Here is a 15,859-nt window from a genome sequence, read left to right on the forward strand (position 1 = left end):
CGGCTGGAGATGGGAGAACCCGACCCTGGCTCTACTACAATACAAAGACTTCTTTATGGCTGTCTCAACAATGTCAACTGGCTTATTTTCCCTTTCCGTGCACTCTTCTTGATGATCATGGTAGTATGTGGACTGCATAAAAACTGTTTTGCAGAGTCCTCTCCAGTTGGCTTTTTGATCAGTGATGGATGGCAGGAAGAAACTTCAATGGGAACCAGTCTAAGAGTAAGACCTTTTCAAACACTGGATGCCCATAGCCAAAACTACCACGAAGGGGTGCAGCCATTCAGCTTACTGTGAGCAAAAGGCAAACATGAGCGAAATGTGTAAATATTTTTTTTTTTCTTTCGAGTTTTACTGTGTATAACACACACACACTGTTTGAAAGGACAGCAGAGTTCATCTACTGGCATCTTTCCGTTCTCTTTCCTGATAATTGCAAAAGGTGTCAGCTTTTTCTTGCACACTGCATTATAGAAAATACCCGGGTTTTATCCAGTATTGTACATCTCTTGAGGATTAGGCTCATATAATTTCAAGATTAGGATTATTTTACTGTGACATCATCGCATAGCAGTCTGACACCGCTTTTGACTCCTCTCATGTGATCTCTGCATCAAAGCACACTTCCATGCTGTGCTGCTTTTGTTCCTTATTGAGGCTTTGTCCTAGTCACAAAACATCAGAAAAGTATGTTGTGTAAAGGGAATGAAAATACATTTTTGGATGTTCTATTGATATTTTTTTCTCAGTGCAACATACAGTACATGGGTCTACATTGGAGATTTGTATGCATTTTCCAACATTCTTAAACTACAGGAGTTGTGAAATTCTGTACCGTCATCACAACTGTCTACATGAAATACAGACATCACCAGAATGTTTGTGATTATTTTATTAGTTATAGAAAACAGCAAAGATACAGGATAAATGACTTATCTGCGCTTAATGGCTAGACGTACAAAATTATTTTAGTGGCAGAAGAAAAAGGTATTGACAAAGGTAGCTACATTTTACACAACTATATACTGTACATTCATACTTCCCTCCAGTAAGATGTTTTAAATCAATTGGTCATTCATTATAAGTGTGAAGTTGTTTTTTTTAGCTTGTGTTGTGGCTGGCTTTCATGGTTTTCTTTAAATGGTGGTAGTTTGGCAATATCTTCATCAGAAAGTCAAGCTGGAGAGTCTGGGGCTGGAGAAGATAAGAAATAAACAAATTAATATCTTCATCAGAAAGTCAAGCTGGAGAAGATGAGAAAGAAACTAATTAACACAGACATTGGCTATGTCTGCAAATCTTGTACCTGCTTTAATACTATATCAATCATTGACTATATAGCACTTTTTATTGGGGGTGGGAATTGCAGAGTAACTCACGATAGCGATACTTGACTTTCGATAACGATGGTATCACGATACAGCGATAATCGATACATTGCAAGAAATTCAATCTGCGATACAACATATTTGTGTAACTTTAGAGGAAAAATTACCCCTAAAAAGGCAAACGGCAGGAATTGTATTTATTCATAGAATTGACATGAAACAATGTACAACAAAGTGCAGACTGCATATTGCCTCTTTAACACACACTGATTGCAACTTGTCCATAACTCCACGTGTGAAGTCAAAAAAGATACACAAAATGTCTTTAAGTTTTTTCAATTGGTGTAAATTAAGTTTACAGACAAAAATTCATGCAAAAAATACACATTTCAGGATAAAATGTCAATATGGTATCACGATACGTGTGCCAGTGTATTGATAATGTATTGCAAGAGGAAGTATCACGATCTATTGATATTTTGTCCCACCTCTACTTTTCATACAAATAAATTTAACAACAAAAATGCAACAGTAGTGGGCGGTTATACTATAGTACAAAAAAATATGCTCATTTGGGAAACTCTTTTCTCTAACAAACTTGACACTGAAAATGCCGAGATTTATATTGTTTTAAAATGTACAGGCACTGTACTATAGCACTGTTGTTTTCAGACATGGCAAATATTGCTAATGAGGTCAAAGAAATGTTACAAAGGCTGAAAAGATTTGTAACATTTAACATGTTCGCATTGTGTCTCACAATTTGTCTCTTTATGCATGTGCAGTTCAGTTTAATTCCAACTCGGACAGAAACACTTGTGTCCTGGTCCTCCCATGTGACAGAAACACTCGTGTCCTGGTCCTCCCATGGTGCACTGCCAGTTGTTTTTTTTACAGCCACGTACAACAGCCTCTTTTCCAAAAACACCATCAATGCAGGCATTATGAAGTGAAGTGAGCCACTGCTGCTTAGTAGTCCATGCACAAGGGCAAGGCCACACGTCGGTGTGCTCTAACTAAACTAACTCTCGCTCACGTCTTGGGCTTTAAATAAAAACAAATGTTTTACAAATGTGTCATTTTTCAGTAATATTAAATTCATATAAACTCATGACGTGACTACAAGATCAAGAGTAACATGTTGGTAGGGCAGGTCTGCTATAGAAATACCTCTTTCAGTTTTCCTCTTCGCTGACATTCCCTTCAATGTAATCTCACATAACAATTCGATCAAGAGTTAGCTAAATCCTGCTAAGTGAAAAGTATAGGAGGTGACAATTCAACCCTTTGTATAGCTGACTGATACCTGTCTCCACCCAAAACGTCCCCCTGTATGTATCCGTGTACCTGCGGTCTCTCTGTCTGGACTCGTCTCATACATCCAGAGCCGAAGATGACGGTGTTCTCAGGTATGACCTCGCAGGTGTTGACCTGGCAGAAGGCGCCGATGATACAGCCACTGGTGAGGATCACATTCCTCCCAACGTCAGCTGGATGACAGAACAGAGGACAAGACATTTGATAGTGACGCACGCACAGTCCAACTCATCAGGCCTAGGTCAAAGAATTACTTGAAATAAGAAGGAAATGGTCCAGAATGGCACAGAAGTTCAAACGGGTGTGATGAAGGTGCACTTTGGTGGAGTTTTTTTTATTGAGATGGCTATTCCAATGTGAAATATTTAAAAACAGCTAGTGCATATTAAAATAAAGCTGGGACATAAACAATGCGTAGAGGCACTTCTTCATTACTTGAAATACTTAAAAGTTTGTGTAAAGTACCAGGTGGGTGGTGTTTGCCATTTAGTACAATTCTGCTGTAGGCAGGTTGCCATTCACATAACAGCATTTTGAAAGCTTTTAGCCATTGTTCTCTGGATGAATTTGGCCTGAAAACAAAAAGGATTTGCAGGTACCATTTGACCCAGGTCTACAACAATAAATGTAAAGGATGGGATACATCCTTTTCCCAAGATGTTACACTTACCCACAGCCCTAGAGTGAAACCCAAACAGATTAAAACAACCCACCTTTGGATTCTATTACATTGTTGTCCCCAATTTTCAGGGCTTGTGACGCTATTAGTGGTTGGTTAAGGGAAAGTTTGTTTTATATGACTGAGCATCATCACATATTACAAAACGTTACATTGATTTGGCCTAAACAATCAGTTGGTTTCATGATTACACAACACCAGTCAAAAGGATACCACATCCGACTTCAAACACGTTGTTGATACCAATGGTCATGGTCTTTGGTTCCACTCCCTCAGACTCTGGTGTGATGTTCTCTGGGTAACTGTTGGGCAGATTAGACAAGCACGGGAAGCGTGAAACAGAAGAGGAAGACAATGTAAAAAGCGTGACTATACATTTAGATAAAGGGGGTCTCGCATCACCTATTAATGATGACAGCTTGCTCCTCTATTAAATTGCCTTCTCCAATCACGATGGGTCCTGCCTCTGCGATGATACGAGCTTTGGGGTGGACCACTGTCCTGGGGCCTGAGGAAACACAGGGAATGTGTTTGAAAATCACTTGATCACAGTTCATTAAAACATGTACAATTATAGACTGGATAGCTTAAATATGAAGGAATTAACGCTATCTTCTAATCTTACCAATAGTTACATCTCCTCTGATTTCACTTTCAACACAAACAACTGCTCCGGCAGCTATTTTGACACTGAAAAGGCAAAACAATTGTCGTTAATGTTTGGCGTTAGCTTAACGCTAGCTAACGTAGCTAGCCATTTTGCCATTCTGTCTAACGTTAACTGTAACTAACTAGCATTAGCATACATGATGCCGCGCGTGTTTAGAAGTGACAGTCATCGACGTAACCAAATGTGATCCAAAAAGTTAAAAACTAATGCTAGTTGTTACCTCTTCTGAACATTTTGTTTATCAGTCATGGTGACAGCGGATGACAGTCGGTGACAGTGCTCGCACTCGCTCTGCTCGACAATCGATTTCAAATCCTTGACACAAGCATGCGCATGCGTAAAGGCGACTCCAGTTGACTCACAAAGATTACACAAAGATCGTGTGTATTACAGATGAGTCACTCCCACACACAAATCATCATGGTTCCGATCTGGCTCACGGCTGAAGTTTTACCCTGAAGGTTGTTGTTTTTCCTCATAGCACCAACAGCTCTGCATACTCAAACTACTTCCAGTGGGCGTGTAGTGTACTTTGGTCAAAATAAATATTGACGTTATTGATGTTAACGAACGGAAGATATATCTGCGACAGACTGAGAACAAGCTCACGATTATGTTTGTGGTACTGCGGACGCAAGGGGGCGCCCTGTGCATTTGCCTCCTCATTTCTTGACTAATCGGGTCTGAATGACTGACAACACTGACTACCTGTACCACCCTCTCATTTAACGTTTAGTGATATTTGATAAGAAAATGTTCGTTTAAACTGACTAAAGTGGATCCATCGGGTCATTTTTCAATGCTCATGTGTCCATATATAGAATAAACTCATTGAATGGTAGGAATCCCCATCACGTCGCATCAATAATGATGTTCCAGTAGATAATTTAGGCCGGGTCACAGGTAACTTTATGTTACGTTTGTACTTTGTCCCTTCTTGCTCCCACTACAATGTCAAAACAAGCAGGGATCGGAACTGGAAGTGGCATGTATAATGAAAAGAGGAAAGTTAAGAAAAGAAACAGAAGACGCATATCCGACCGTGCAGGAAAAGAGAGAAGTGAGAAAGTAATGGCACAACCAAATCAACACGAACTGCTTTATTTCGCAGTTATTGCTTTGGTTGTGGCCATTAGTGTGGCACCGCTGACAGCTGAAATGTCTTGTAAGTAACGCTACTACAGCTGGCGTGCTGCTCAGATTTCATTTTACCCAAATTGCTGCTAGCAATCAGCTAACACTAGCTAGCAAGCTGATGTTTAGCTAGGGATATCTTTAGCGTTATTAGGTTCCTTCCTTGGCTACAAGGAAACGACAGGCAGTCCAAGAAAGACCGCAGCCGTTTGAACTTCCCTCCCGGATTGCTTTACGGATTAATACAGCATGTGACCACAACCTCAGCCATCACATGCCTTCCTCTCCTCCACAGTAGCTGACTGGCTGTCTAGCCTGCGGTTAAATTGCGTTAACGCTACTTGTCTTTTACCCTAGCTAGCTAGCTACCACACAGTGAGATGGTCAAAGTTACCCGCTAACGTTCACACTGAGCCACGGTGTTGAGGTAAGTTGCAGCTTGCTAGCTACGCAGCTATAGCATCTAAATGGGGATTACAAAGCAATAAGCCTCACGGTTTGATTGCTCTCACTCTGACTTTGACAACATGGAGTCAGTATGCTTGCAATAGGCTGCGAATGTGTACTCGGTTCACTTCATAACCAGTAAGCAAGGGTTACTCAGCTGAATTGAAATGACATTATCGACCAGTCTAGTAAGCAGTGGCTTCACTATTGGGTGTGGTCTGCTACAAAAAATGTTTGAGCTGTAGACCATCTTCTCAGTGCATTTCCACTCTTCGTATAATGCATTTGTGTGTGTTCCTCTTCTTATTCCAGCTGGTCCCCATCATCATCACCACCATCTTAAGGCCACAGCCTTGAAGATGGACGAGGCATATCTGACTGTCCACAATGAGCTGGGCAAGGAGGTGGTGGTGTCCTGGATGTCAGAGCACTGCTACCAGGTAGACCCCCCCCCCCCCCCCCCCCCCCCCCCCCCCCCCCCCCCCCCCCCCACACACACACACACACACACACACACACACACAGACACAGACACAGACACCAAATGTACTCCAGTTGTTGTGGATGGTGGTGATGGTTGTCCTGTGTTCTATAGTGTTTGTACCAGCACCTTGGGGTGGTGCCTGCAGGGCCGGCTCCTGGCATGCCCAGTTCAGTAGACTTCACCGTGAGCACACAACATGGGATCACTCTGCAGCTCAACAGCTCCCCTATCACCCTGGAGCTCTGCACGTAAGCTACGACACATCTAGTCCCACACACCAGACCTAGGTCAAAAACAAAAACAAAACAAAAAACAGTCTAGAATATTCTCGTGATTATCACCCTGGAAGACGTGATTGGTTGAGTTAGATATTCAGATCTGTCTTACAAACATTGACGTGCCATTTTAATGAAAATGTGCCTCCTGAAATTCAACATCCTAGTCGAAACATTTAAATATATTGGACAGATTTTCAAGCATTTTTGAAGACATACATTTTCAGGTATGTGTCAACACATTTTATATTTGATTGATGACATACACAAATGCATTCTGTGTGCAGTATGTGTGTGTATTGGTTGGCCTGCTCTGGCTGCTTGCCGTCTGATTAGCATGTTGTCTGCCTAGGGTTCCCTTCCACTTGGGGGAGCATGGGAACTATTCTCTGTGGGTGAAAAATCTGAACGACTCCTCCGTAGTCAACTGCTCCATGGTGACTGATGCAGACCCTGTCAACGGCTACATACGTGAGTCTGATACACACACACACACATACATGCATAAACCCATATAAAAACAGACATATTGTCATACTTTTTGGTTCTATTCATTCACACCAACCCCCCTCTACAAAGAACATAAATACATACATACATACATACACACACACACACACACACACACACACACACACACACACACACACACACACACACACACACACACAGATATATATATATATATACGGTATATATATATATATATATATATATATACACACACACACACACACACACACACACACACACGTATATAATGTTTGAGCCATGCTCTGCTCTCTCCCCACAGCGATTATGATAGCTTTCCTGCTGTTTGCTGGACTGGCCATAGTGTCTGCCATTGGAGGAACAGTACTGCGGTAAACTCCCTTTACTTTTCATTCAGTAAATGCCTAAGTAAAGCTGTGTTGTATGGACTAATTGAATACTGCAACGGTTCTCTGTTTTATCAATGCTATTAATGACTTATCATTCGTTTTATGTATTCATGTCTGATAGGAAGTGTCACATAATGTCTGGCATAATCATACAAAAAAGTGATCGCAAAGTAATACACGTAGCAAAGTATCAACTAAAATGTTAAATTTGATCATGTTGCTCATGTTATGTAATATTTGTGGTTTTAGAATTTGAACAAAACTTTAAGCCCCACCTGAGTTCATGCCACAGCACTTGAGACCCGCCGGTGCGCTATGTCTTATGTCCTCCTGAGTGAGCATGGTGATTGAACAGGTCGATTACGTCTTGTCCAGGCTTGATGTAGTGAAGAACATCCTCTACAGACTGGGCGGTCCCATGGAGACGGAGAGGCTCATCAACTCTGTGAGTGTTGCTGTGGGACAGTGGTTTGCATGGAGGGCATGTTTGTGACTACACCAACCATGGTGCATGATTAGTAACTAAGGTTAAACTGATCTATTGGTTACCGTCTATAGTGAGCTGCTAACGAAGCACCCACAGTTATTGCATTAGTATGGGTTTAAATGAGTTTGAGTGTCCCCTGATGCTCTAAATGCTGCTACACGGGGGGCACGGTGGCTCAGTGGTAGAGCTGTCGCCTCGCAGTCAGAAGGTCCTGAGTTCGATTCTCGCCTGGGACACTGCGGGCGCTGTGGTTGTGTTCCCCCCATATCTTCAGTGCCTACTGCCCAGGTGGGGTATCTCGTCGTAAGGGCCTTTCTGTCTGTGTGGAGTTTGCATGTTCTCCCCGTGCTCCCCCAGGGGGGTTCCTCCGTATATAACCCCCCCCATTAAAAACATGCAGAAGATCAGATCGTCATCGTCATCCGACCAGTGACGACAACATCCGAAGTCGGTCCCCGGGCGCTGTACGAGAAAGCGACCACTGCTCCTGGCCTGCCCCCCGGAGGAAAGGACAAAGCCAGGATGGGTTAAATGCAGAGGACAAATTTCACCGGCCACCGTCAGCATGTGTGTGTTTGTGGCCCTCCGTGCATGTGTTGATGTGTAACCGTGTGACAATAAAGACGGGCTTGTCCGTCTGAAATCGTGTTTTACAGAGGCTTTCCCCACCCTGACATGAATACAAACCCTGGGAATGTACTGAATCCTTACAACATTTTGGCATATAAACGTTCAAATTTAATGATTAATGATATTCAATATTGGCACAAAAGTTATCTGCTATCAGCTATTTCTGTCTCGATATTGGCCTTCAAAAACCCATATTGGTTAACCCCCAAATGATTTTTGCAAGGGGTAGTAACCAGTGCTATTGTGTATAATTCTGTATAATGTCATGTCTGCCTCAAATCACATTTATTTGTTTGAACTCATGGCATATCTGTTATTTGTTTTTAATTCCTGAGAGGATGCAATGCACTGTTGATATCTAACTTTTCTTCCATCACGCAGGAACTCGGCTCCCCAGGGAGGGTAGTGGAGCCAGTGACAGACAGCATCCTGCCTCCCCCTCCCACCCCCAACAAGAGGCTGCGCTCCCTGGACACTTTCAGAGGGTAGCCCCCATCCATGCAGCTCTACTGTTCCTTAAAAAAATGACTGAATTACAGCTCAGCAGGACTTCTTAACCGAATATCTCTGAGATCATGTGATTTCAGCTGCATTGTGAGATTTAGGCAGCTGGCCACTTGTGTTGGCATTCAAGAAAGTTCCCACACTGTCATGACATCATGGATCCAGTGCTGCCAAGGGGGATACAGTTACAGTATTTGCTTCTACATGGATTATCCTTGATAAAGTGAACGACGGAGTGATATTTATTTGATCATTATTTGCCTTTATTGAATCTTTGATTTAAAACATGGTTAGTACTGTATATTCCATGTGCCTTAGCTGTTGTTGTTTGGTGTTCTGCTTCACACCGGCTGGAGAAAGAATTACCATTCAATAATGTTGCATTTGTCATCTCCTCTCAGGCTCTCCTTGGTCATTATGGTGTTTGTGAACTATGGAGGTGGGAGATACTGGTTCTTCAGACATGAGAGCTGGAACGGTGAGCCCAGCTTTGTCTCTTTAACCGTGTCACATATCTACCTAACCTTGACCACACACACTGTAACCTCAATACCCCCAATTATTGGGGCTATTGAGGTTACAGTGTGTGTGGAATTACCGCATTGTGGGTTTCAGAAATGCTACTTTTTGTCACGTTGAAGTCAATATATACGTTTTGTCTCTTTATAGGCCTCACTGTTGCTGATCTGGTCTTCCCTTGGTAAGTTCAGCTTCGCTTTCCTCCTACGGTTTTATTACGAACAGAGACGTTGGATAATCACTTTTTAAATGCCACTGAAAATAAAAACAAACACATGCAAAGTAAATTGTCCTTATATGATAATGTTATGGAATAAAAGAGTGAACGAACCGAGGACTCCTTCAACCTTATTGCAATCATATTGTGCAATTTACACATGAAATGAAGTAGCGTGTTTTGCTTGTGTATGAGCTATGTCCATATTGTGTATCTCTGTTTGTTGAGTTTTTAATCATGTTATTGTGTGTTTTATTGTAAACTCTGTCTGCAGTAGGGTTGGGTACCGAAACCCGGCAGTACCACTATCGTACCAGTACCTTTGCAACCGGTACTACGGGTACTGAATTGCAATGTAGATTTTAGGTGCCATGCCTGAGCTGCTGAGTGAAATATCTGCCGTCCGGTGGTCCAAAACAGCCACATGCACCTTCACTAACACTATTGATTGGAGCGCATCACTTTAAAGCCGCTTAAAAAATTATAAAGTATTGTTCTGGCACTGTTTAGGCATCGGTGCCGTTTTAAAAGTATCGTTTTAGCACCGGTGTCGGAAAAATCCTAAACGGTACCCATCCCTAGTCTGCAAACCAACATTTCCTCAAGGGCAATTCAAGTTTTGAATTGAATTTAACTACAAGGTAACTAGGTTTCGAGCTTAGACCTCAGACTAAAGTAAAGCCCCTTCACCCCTAACAAAAAGCCACGGGAAACGGTGCTGTACCAAATAAATAAGCGTTATCAGCTCCTTTGTCTTTTGGGTAAAACTTTGAGTCAAAAAGTGACAAATCCAATGTTCACATTTTTCCTCGCTCTCTTCCCTTCATTCCATCCTCCTTTCTTTTCTTGCATCACTTCTCTCTTTGTCCCATTCCTCCACTCTTCCCTCCCTCCCTCCCTCCCTCCCTCCCTCCAGGTTTGTGTTCATCATGGGGACGTCCATCGCCCTGTCAGTCAACTCTCTGCTGCGCGGAGGCTCGACTCGCTGCTCCCTGCTGTGGAAGACTGTGTGGAGGAGCCTGCAGCTCTTCCTCATAGGAGTCCTCGTCATCAACCCCAACTACTGCCAGGGACCCTGTGAGTATACACACACATTTACATACGTGCATGTATTGTATTGATGTACGGTAGCTATATATCCATTAAGACAGCTCATTCTCTTGATCTTTAAACTGGGTGCATGTGTGCTCACTGTCCCCACCCTCATCCACAGTGTCTTGGGACACCCTGCGGATCCCAGGTGTGCTGCAGCGCCTGGCCTGGTCATACCTGGTTGTAGCCTGCCTGGATCTGTTGGTGGCTAGAGCTCGCCTGGACATCCTGCCCATGGTCAGTCATTGCCTGCATTTTACTCATGCTTTCATTCAATTTTTTTTTTTTTATGTTTAATTGGCACTGCAGTTAATTAAAACTCTCTCTTGTTACCTCATTCTGCTAAATGCATTTGTGATGAAAGTTATAGGTATGCGCATTGTTTAGGGGCAGCTTGTTGTGAGTGTCTATATTTCCCAGGATGCGTGGTGGTACCCTGGCGGTGATATCCTGCTGTACTGGCCAGCGTGGCTGGTTGTGCTCCTGTTGGAAAGCATCTGGCTCTGCCTCACTTTTCTCCTTCCAGTGCCAGACTGCCCAACGTGAGTTAAATGGATCTGATTTAGATTCAAGATTCGATTCAAGATAGCTTTATTGTCTGTCACACAGTGACAGAAATTCTCTTTTTGACAGGCTCCATATTAAAGTGCAGCTCAAGAATACATTTCCACATTAAAAACACACATACATTAATACATACAATAAAAACAGACATCAGACAAAAGCAGTGTTTATAAAATGTAGTGCCTATTTAAGAAGTCCAGTCATTTAAAAATAATAATAAAACAAGTGTTATGGTTTAAGAAGCTAAAATGTCGTGGTTTAAAAAAACAAAAACAATGTGCCTATTTTAAAATGTTCAGGGCGGTGGTTGCAGATGGGATGAATGATTTTTTGTATGTGTTTTTCCGGGCCAGTGGAATTGTGTAACGGCGGCCCGATGGAAGTAGCTGAAATGATTGGTGGAGGGAGTGGGTGAGAGGGGTCCTGTGTGATTTGTGTGGCTTTCCTGATTAATGACCGGTTGTATATTTCAGACAGGGGAGTTTGGGGTGAACCGATGATTTTGCTTGCCTGATTGGCTATACAGGAGAGTTTGGTTTTGTATTTGACGGTGAGGGAGTTGTACCAGGATGTGTTATTGAAGGTGAGAATGGATTCGATGAGTGATCTGTAAAGCAGGGTTAAAATGTCCTTGCTGACGGTAAAAGCCCTGAGCTTCCTCAGCAGGTGGAGGCGCTGCTGGGCCTTTTTGTAAACTGAGTCAATGTGCTGCTGGGAGAAGGACAGGGAGGTGTCCATTTCTGTCCCCAGGTACTTAAAGGATCTGTCTGTGTTTGTATGTATGTGTGCAGTGCACTAGAGATGTAACGGTATGAAAATTTCACCAGAATTATCACGGTTATCAGTATTATCACGGTATTCGTAAAGAAATGCTGAACATTTTCAAAAAGTACTGAGAGACTCACTGAAATCATTTTACAACGTTTTATATTGAAAACACAGACCCAAAAAGGATTGATACACTCACTGAAATCATTTCTCCAAGGCTGCGCGTTTTTATCTGGGAGACTGTTGCCAACTTTGGTTGATGATGGACAGTATTTACCATGTTTTTCAAAGCACTGTAATCACAGTACCACGGTTTTAATGATCATGAAAATGTTAAACGGTACAGTTATCGTAAGGAATTTTATCACGGTTATCATTAAAACCGGTTATCGTTACATCCCTACAGTGCAGTGCACACATACATACAGTACATACAGCCTTGCCACGCGCGCACGCAAAAAAATAAAAAATAAAGTATTTGAATATATTCGAACGAATATGTTTTGTTTAGAGGGAATATTCAGATATGATTTTGGGGCAATTTTGACAACCCTAGTTTGTGCCTTTTTCATGTGCCTTTTTCGATCAGGACCTATGATGTCAACTCAATCCAGAGTTTGCCTTAACTTTGCTGTCCATCTCCTGACTCTTACTTTAATAATAATAACCGTGACCCTTTCTGTGCAGTGGCTACCTGGGTCCAGGTGGGATTGGGGACATGGGCCTGTACGCCAACTGCACCGGTGGAGCGGCTGGGTACATCGACCGCTGGCTGCTGGGCGAGAAGCACATCTATCAGACACCCTCCTCGCGGGTTAGTGACGGCCAAAACAACCAGAAACATGCCAACTATAGACACATTTACTCTTTTTTTTTTATCACTTGTTTTGAGCTCGAGTTTTCATATCCGTTTTTTCATAGCTAGTGAACCTGTCTTGTAGCAGCCGTGTAAAACAATATTCACAATAATCGTATTATGTTTCCATTTCATTCAAGGTAATTTACGCGACTCGCATGCCATATGACCCGGAAGGTGTTCTGGGCAGTATCAACTCTATCCTCATGGCTTTCCTTGGACTACAGGTTTGTCATCTGTCTCTTGTCCCTCTTTTCTGCCTTTTACTCTTTTTCATACTTCTGTTTTTGAGGAAACGGTCATCTAGCTGGCTGGAGCTACCCCACTAAACTTTATGATTTATTTTTGATGATCCCAGGCAGGAAAGATCATCTTACACTACAAAGATCTCCATTCAAAAATAATGTCTAGGTTCCTCATATGGGGCCTCGTATTGGTAAGTTGATTATGATACTTCACGTCTTTACAGTACATGTGTAAATCTGTCAAGTGATATAATATATACTGTATATAATATGATTCACTGCATTGCAATGTAGTATCTCTGTCACAATGTTTGTCTTTTCAGAAAGACCATGTTGAGGGTTGTTGAATGTTGTCTGTTGTACCACACAGGGACTCATATCAGCGCTTCTCACCAAGTGTTCCAGGGACCAGGGCTTCATTCCAGTCAACAAGAATCTATGGTAAAGATTGTCTTTTATATTGGATACTTTTGCTTGCACTTACTGCTTGGTGTAGCAAGTTGTAGTAGCACCAAAAAAAGAGTTTTTATTCCTAGGTTGTCATCTTGTTAGTCTTATATTCCCTCGTTGTAACTATTGGACACGGGTGTTTCATCACAAAATGCAACGTAAAAGAAATGGGCACAAGGTGACTGTGCTGAGTGTGGTGCCGGGCCTGTGCTTCGCTTGGCACAGTGGAAATTCGGGGCGAGCCATTTGGGAATAATGGGTGTTAGAGTGCAGGGGTGAGCTTCTGGTGTCCTGTATGAAAGTAGCTTTAGGCAATGACTGTTTTCCTGATATCTTATGCTAATTAGAGTATGAGTAATAACATGCGTTGAAAAGAGTGCGGTCCACAAAGTGGGACAGGCGGTATCCCCAGACAAATTAAAAGTCCCCAAACACGCAGGGATATCCTAGATTTACATTTTGACACTAGAATGTGTCTTTAATGGTGCGGCACCTTGTCTGCCCATGTGACTTGTAGGTCTCTGTCCTATGTGACAACACTGGCCTGTTTTGCCTATGTGCTGCTGGTCCTGGTCTACTACACGGTGGATGTGAAGAACTGGTGGTCTGGAGCCCCCTTCTACTACCCTGGTGAGCACTGATCTTTGTTCCCAGTCATTCACCAAGAGCGGGGTTGGATAACACAAGCGGTTATATTTACCTTTAGCAACCATGCTCTTCAGTAGTCCATATCTCCAAGTTCACACCATCAGTAAACTTTGAGTCTATTCTCTTGAAGCCAGTAAACGTATGGCTTGGTGTGTGTTTTGGGGTATTCGGAAACAAGACCATGAAATGACCATTGTGCCCCTTGTCTTACCTTTCCACTTGTGTGCATGATTCCAGGTATGAACTCCATCCTCGTCTACGTGGGTCACGAAGTGTTTGAGGAGTACTTCCCCTTCCGCTGGCGTATGGAGAACAGCCAATCCCACGCCGAGCACCTCACCCAGAACCTCCTGGCTACTTCCTGTTGGGTTCTCATTGCCTTCCTGCTCTACAGGAAGAAGATTTTCTGGAAGATTTAGAACTGGAGCCTGAAAGACTGAGGGGCGGGGGCGTTCAGACATCAGGAGCAGAGGACCATGTTTCATGAACACAGCTGGAGTTTTGTTTTGGAGGTTAAAACATTTGGAAAACCGAGAACAGGAGAATGTGTCTGCTTAACATGTTGTCATAGCAGCGCTTCTGTTTCTGAATGTTTGTGGGTTATTAAGTTTCAAGAAGTACCTCTTTTGTTTCTTTAAATGTTCTAATTTTGGGTCACCGCTGTATTTGGCCCCAAATGTTTAAAGACTTTCTCCAAAGATTTCCTGATTTGGAGCATCATATTCCTGCCAAGTATCTTAATGTGACTCAGGAGGAATTGTCCTAGGATTTGTTTTGAGAAGATGAGAAGAACTAAGGAGACCGACGTTGGGAGTTTTGCTGTCTGTCTATATGTAATAGACATTTACAATTTCATCACACTACCGCAACATCTTAGTTATGACAGACTACATCCGATTTATGGTGCTTGGATTGCATTTTGGGTAATGCAGATTCCTTTTTCCCCCCTCTCGCAATTTGATCAGGCTACTCAGAAGTCACAGGCCTGGTCTTTTTCACATAGCCTTGCCAATAACGATTCAAATTTATTTTTCCAAAGGAATCGGTCCATTGAGTACACATTCACATTTATCTGCACTTTAAATATTAATATTTACAATGTGCCATGAAAGTACAGAATATTTACATGATGCTACTGTACAATAATTGAATGGGGCCTCTTGTAGTCTGTATGATAATGGCGTGTTGCCATTACTCCTCCATATAGATACGTTTCGCCTATGCTTTGCCAATGGATTTAAATGTTGATTTCGTCATTTTACGCAAAATCATGTATATACTGTTGAATATCTCAATTCTGTAAATGTTTTAGGAAAAATGCACATAATATTACCGTCTTCATTGATGCATTTCATTGTGTCAAACTTTTATACAATGTTGGGTATTTCCCATTAAATATACTTTTATTGTAATAAAACGTGATTATAATTTGATCCTAAGTGAAATGTCTCGTGTTGCCTTCTAGGGGCTCGGGTTTTTATGGTAATGTGGCTTTATTATGCATGGCATGGTCATCTCTTTTTGATCAGTCTCCACGTCTCATGTAGCCAAGAGGACATACTTTTCCCTGAGAGCGACCAGGCTATGTATTTGTGTGTTCCTACCAAGCCAGTGTGTAGCATAATAATGTTTTTCCCCAGTCTTCTGGCCTCAGTTCATAC

The 15,859-nt window shown here is 42.3% G+C and overlaps 2 protein-coding genes across 2 annotated transcripts; one reads left to right on the forward strand and one right to left on the reverse strand.

The window, feature by feature from the left end:
- Nucleotides 1-1,060: 1,060 nt before the first annotated feature.
- On the reverse strand, nucleotides 1,061-4,282 carry LOC310775514 (dynactin subunit 6-like). Its single transcript, XM_083635677.1, has 7 exons — nucleotides 4,218-4,282; nucleotides 3,953-4,017; nucleotides 3,730-3,835; nucleotides 3,541-3,629; nucleotides 3,362-3,409; nucleotides 2,679-2,821; nucleotides 1,061-1,197 (listed from the first exon to the last, which is right to left on the reverse strand). The coding sequence occupies exons 1-7, from the start codon at nucleotides 4,244-4,246 to the stop codon at nucleotides 1,105-1,107; spliced, it is 573 nt and encodes a 190-aa protein (XP_083491803.1). The 5' UTR covers nucleotides 4,247-4,282; the 3' UTR covers nucleotides 1,061-1,104.
- Nucleotides 4,283-5,021: 739 nt separating this feature from the next.
- On the forward strand, nucleotides 5,022-15,624 carry hgsnat (heparan-alpha-glucosaminide N-acetyltransferase). The gene is made up of 18 exons (XM_083635663.1): nucleotides 5,022-5,162; nucleotides 5,891-6,018; nucleotides 6,174-6,310; nucleotides 6,690-6,808; nucleotides 7,131-7,200; nucleotides 7,594-7,663; nucleotides 8,717-8,820; nucleotides 9,241-9,317; nucleotides 9,509-9,539; nucleotides 10,492-10,652; nucleotides 10,789-10,904; nucleotides 11,088-11,209; nucleotides 12,687-12,813; nucleotides 12,996-13,082; nucleotides 13,214-13,291; nucleotides 13,471-13,541; nucleotides 14,068-14,180; nucleotides 14,436-15,624. Exons 1-18 carry the CDS (start codon nucleotides 5,069-5,071, stop codon nucleotides 14,615-14,617), a joined length of 1,887 nt encoding a protein of 628 aa, XP_083491789.1. The 5' UTR covers nucleotides 5,022-5,068; the 3' UTR covers nucleotides 14,618-15,624.
- Nucleotides 15,625-15,859: the final 235 nt, after the last annotated feature.

This window comes from Poromitra crassiceps (genome assembly GCF_964638095.1).
Source record: "Poromitra crassiceps genome assembly, chromosome: 4".
Taxonomy (NCBI): domain Eukaryota; kingdom Metazoa; phylum Chordata; class Actinopteri; order Beryciformes; family Melamphaidae; genus Poromitra; species Poromitra crassiceps.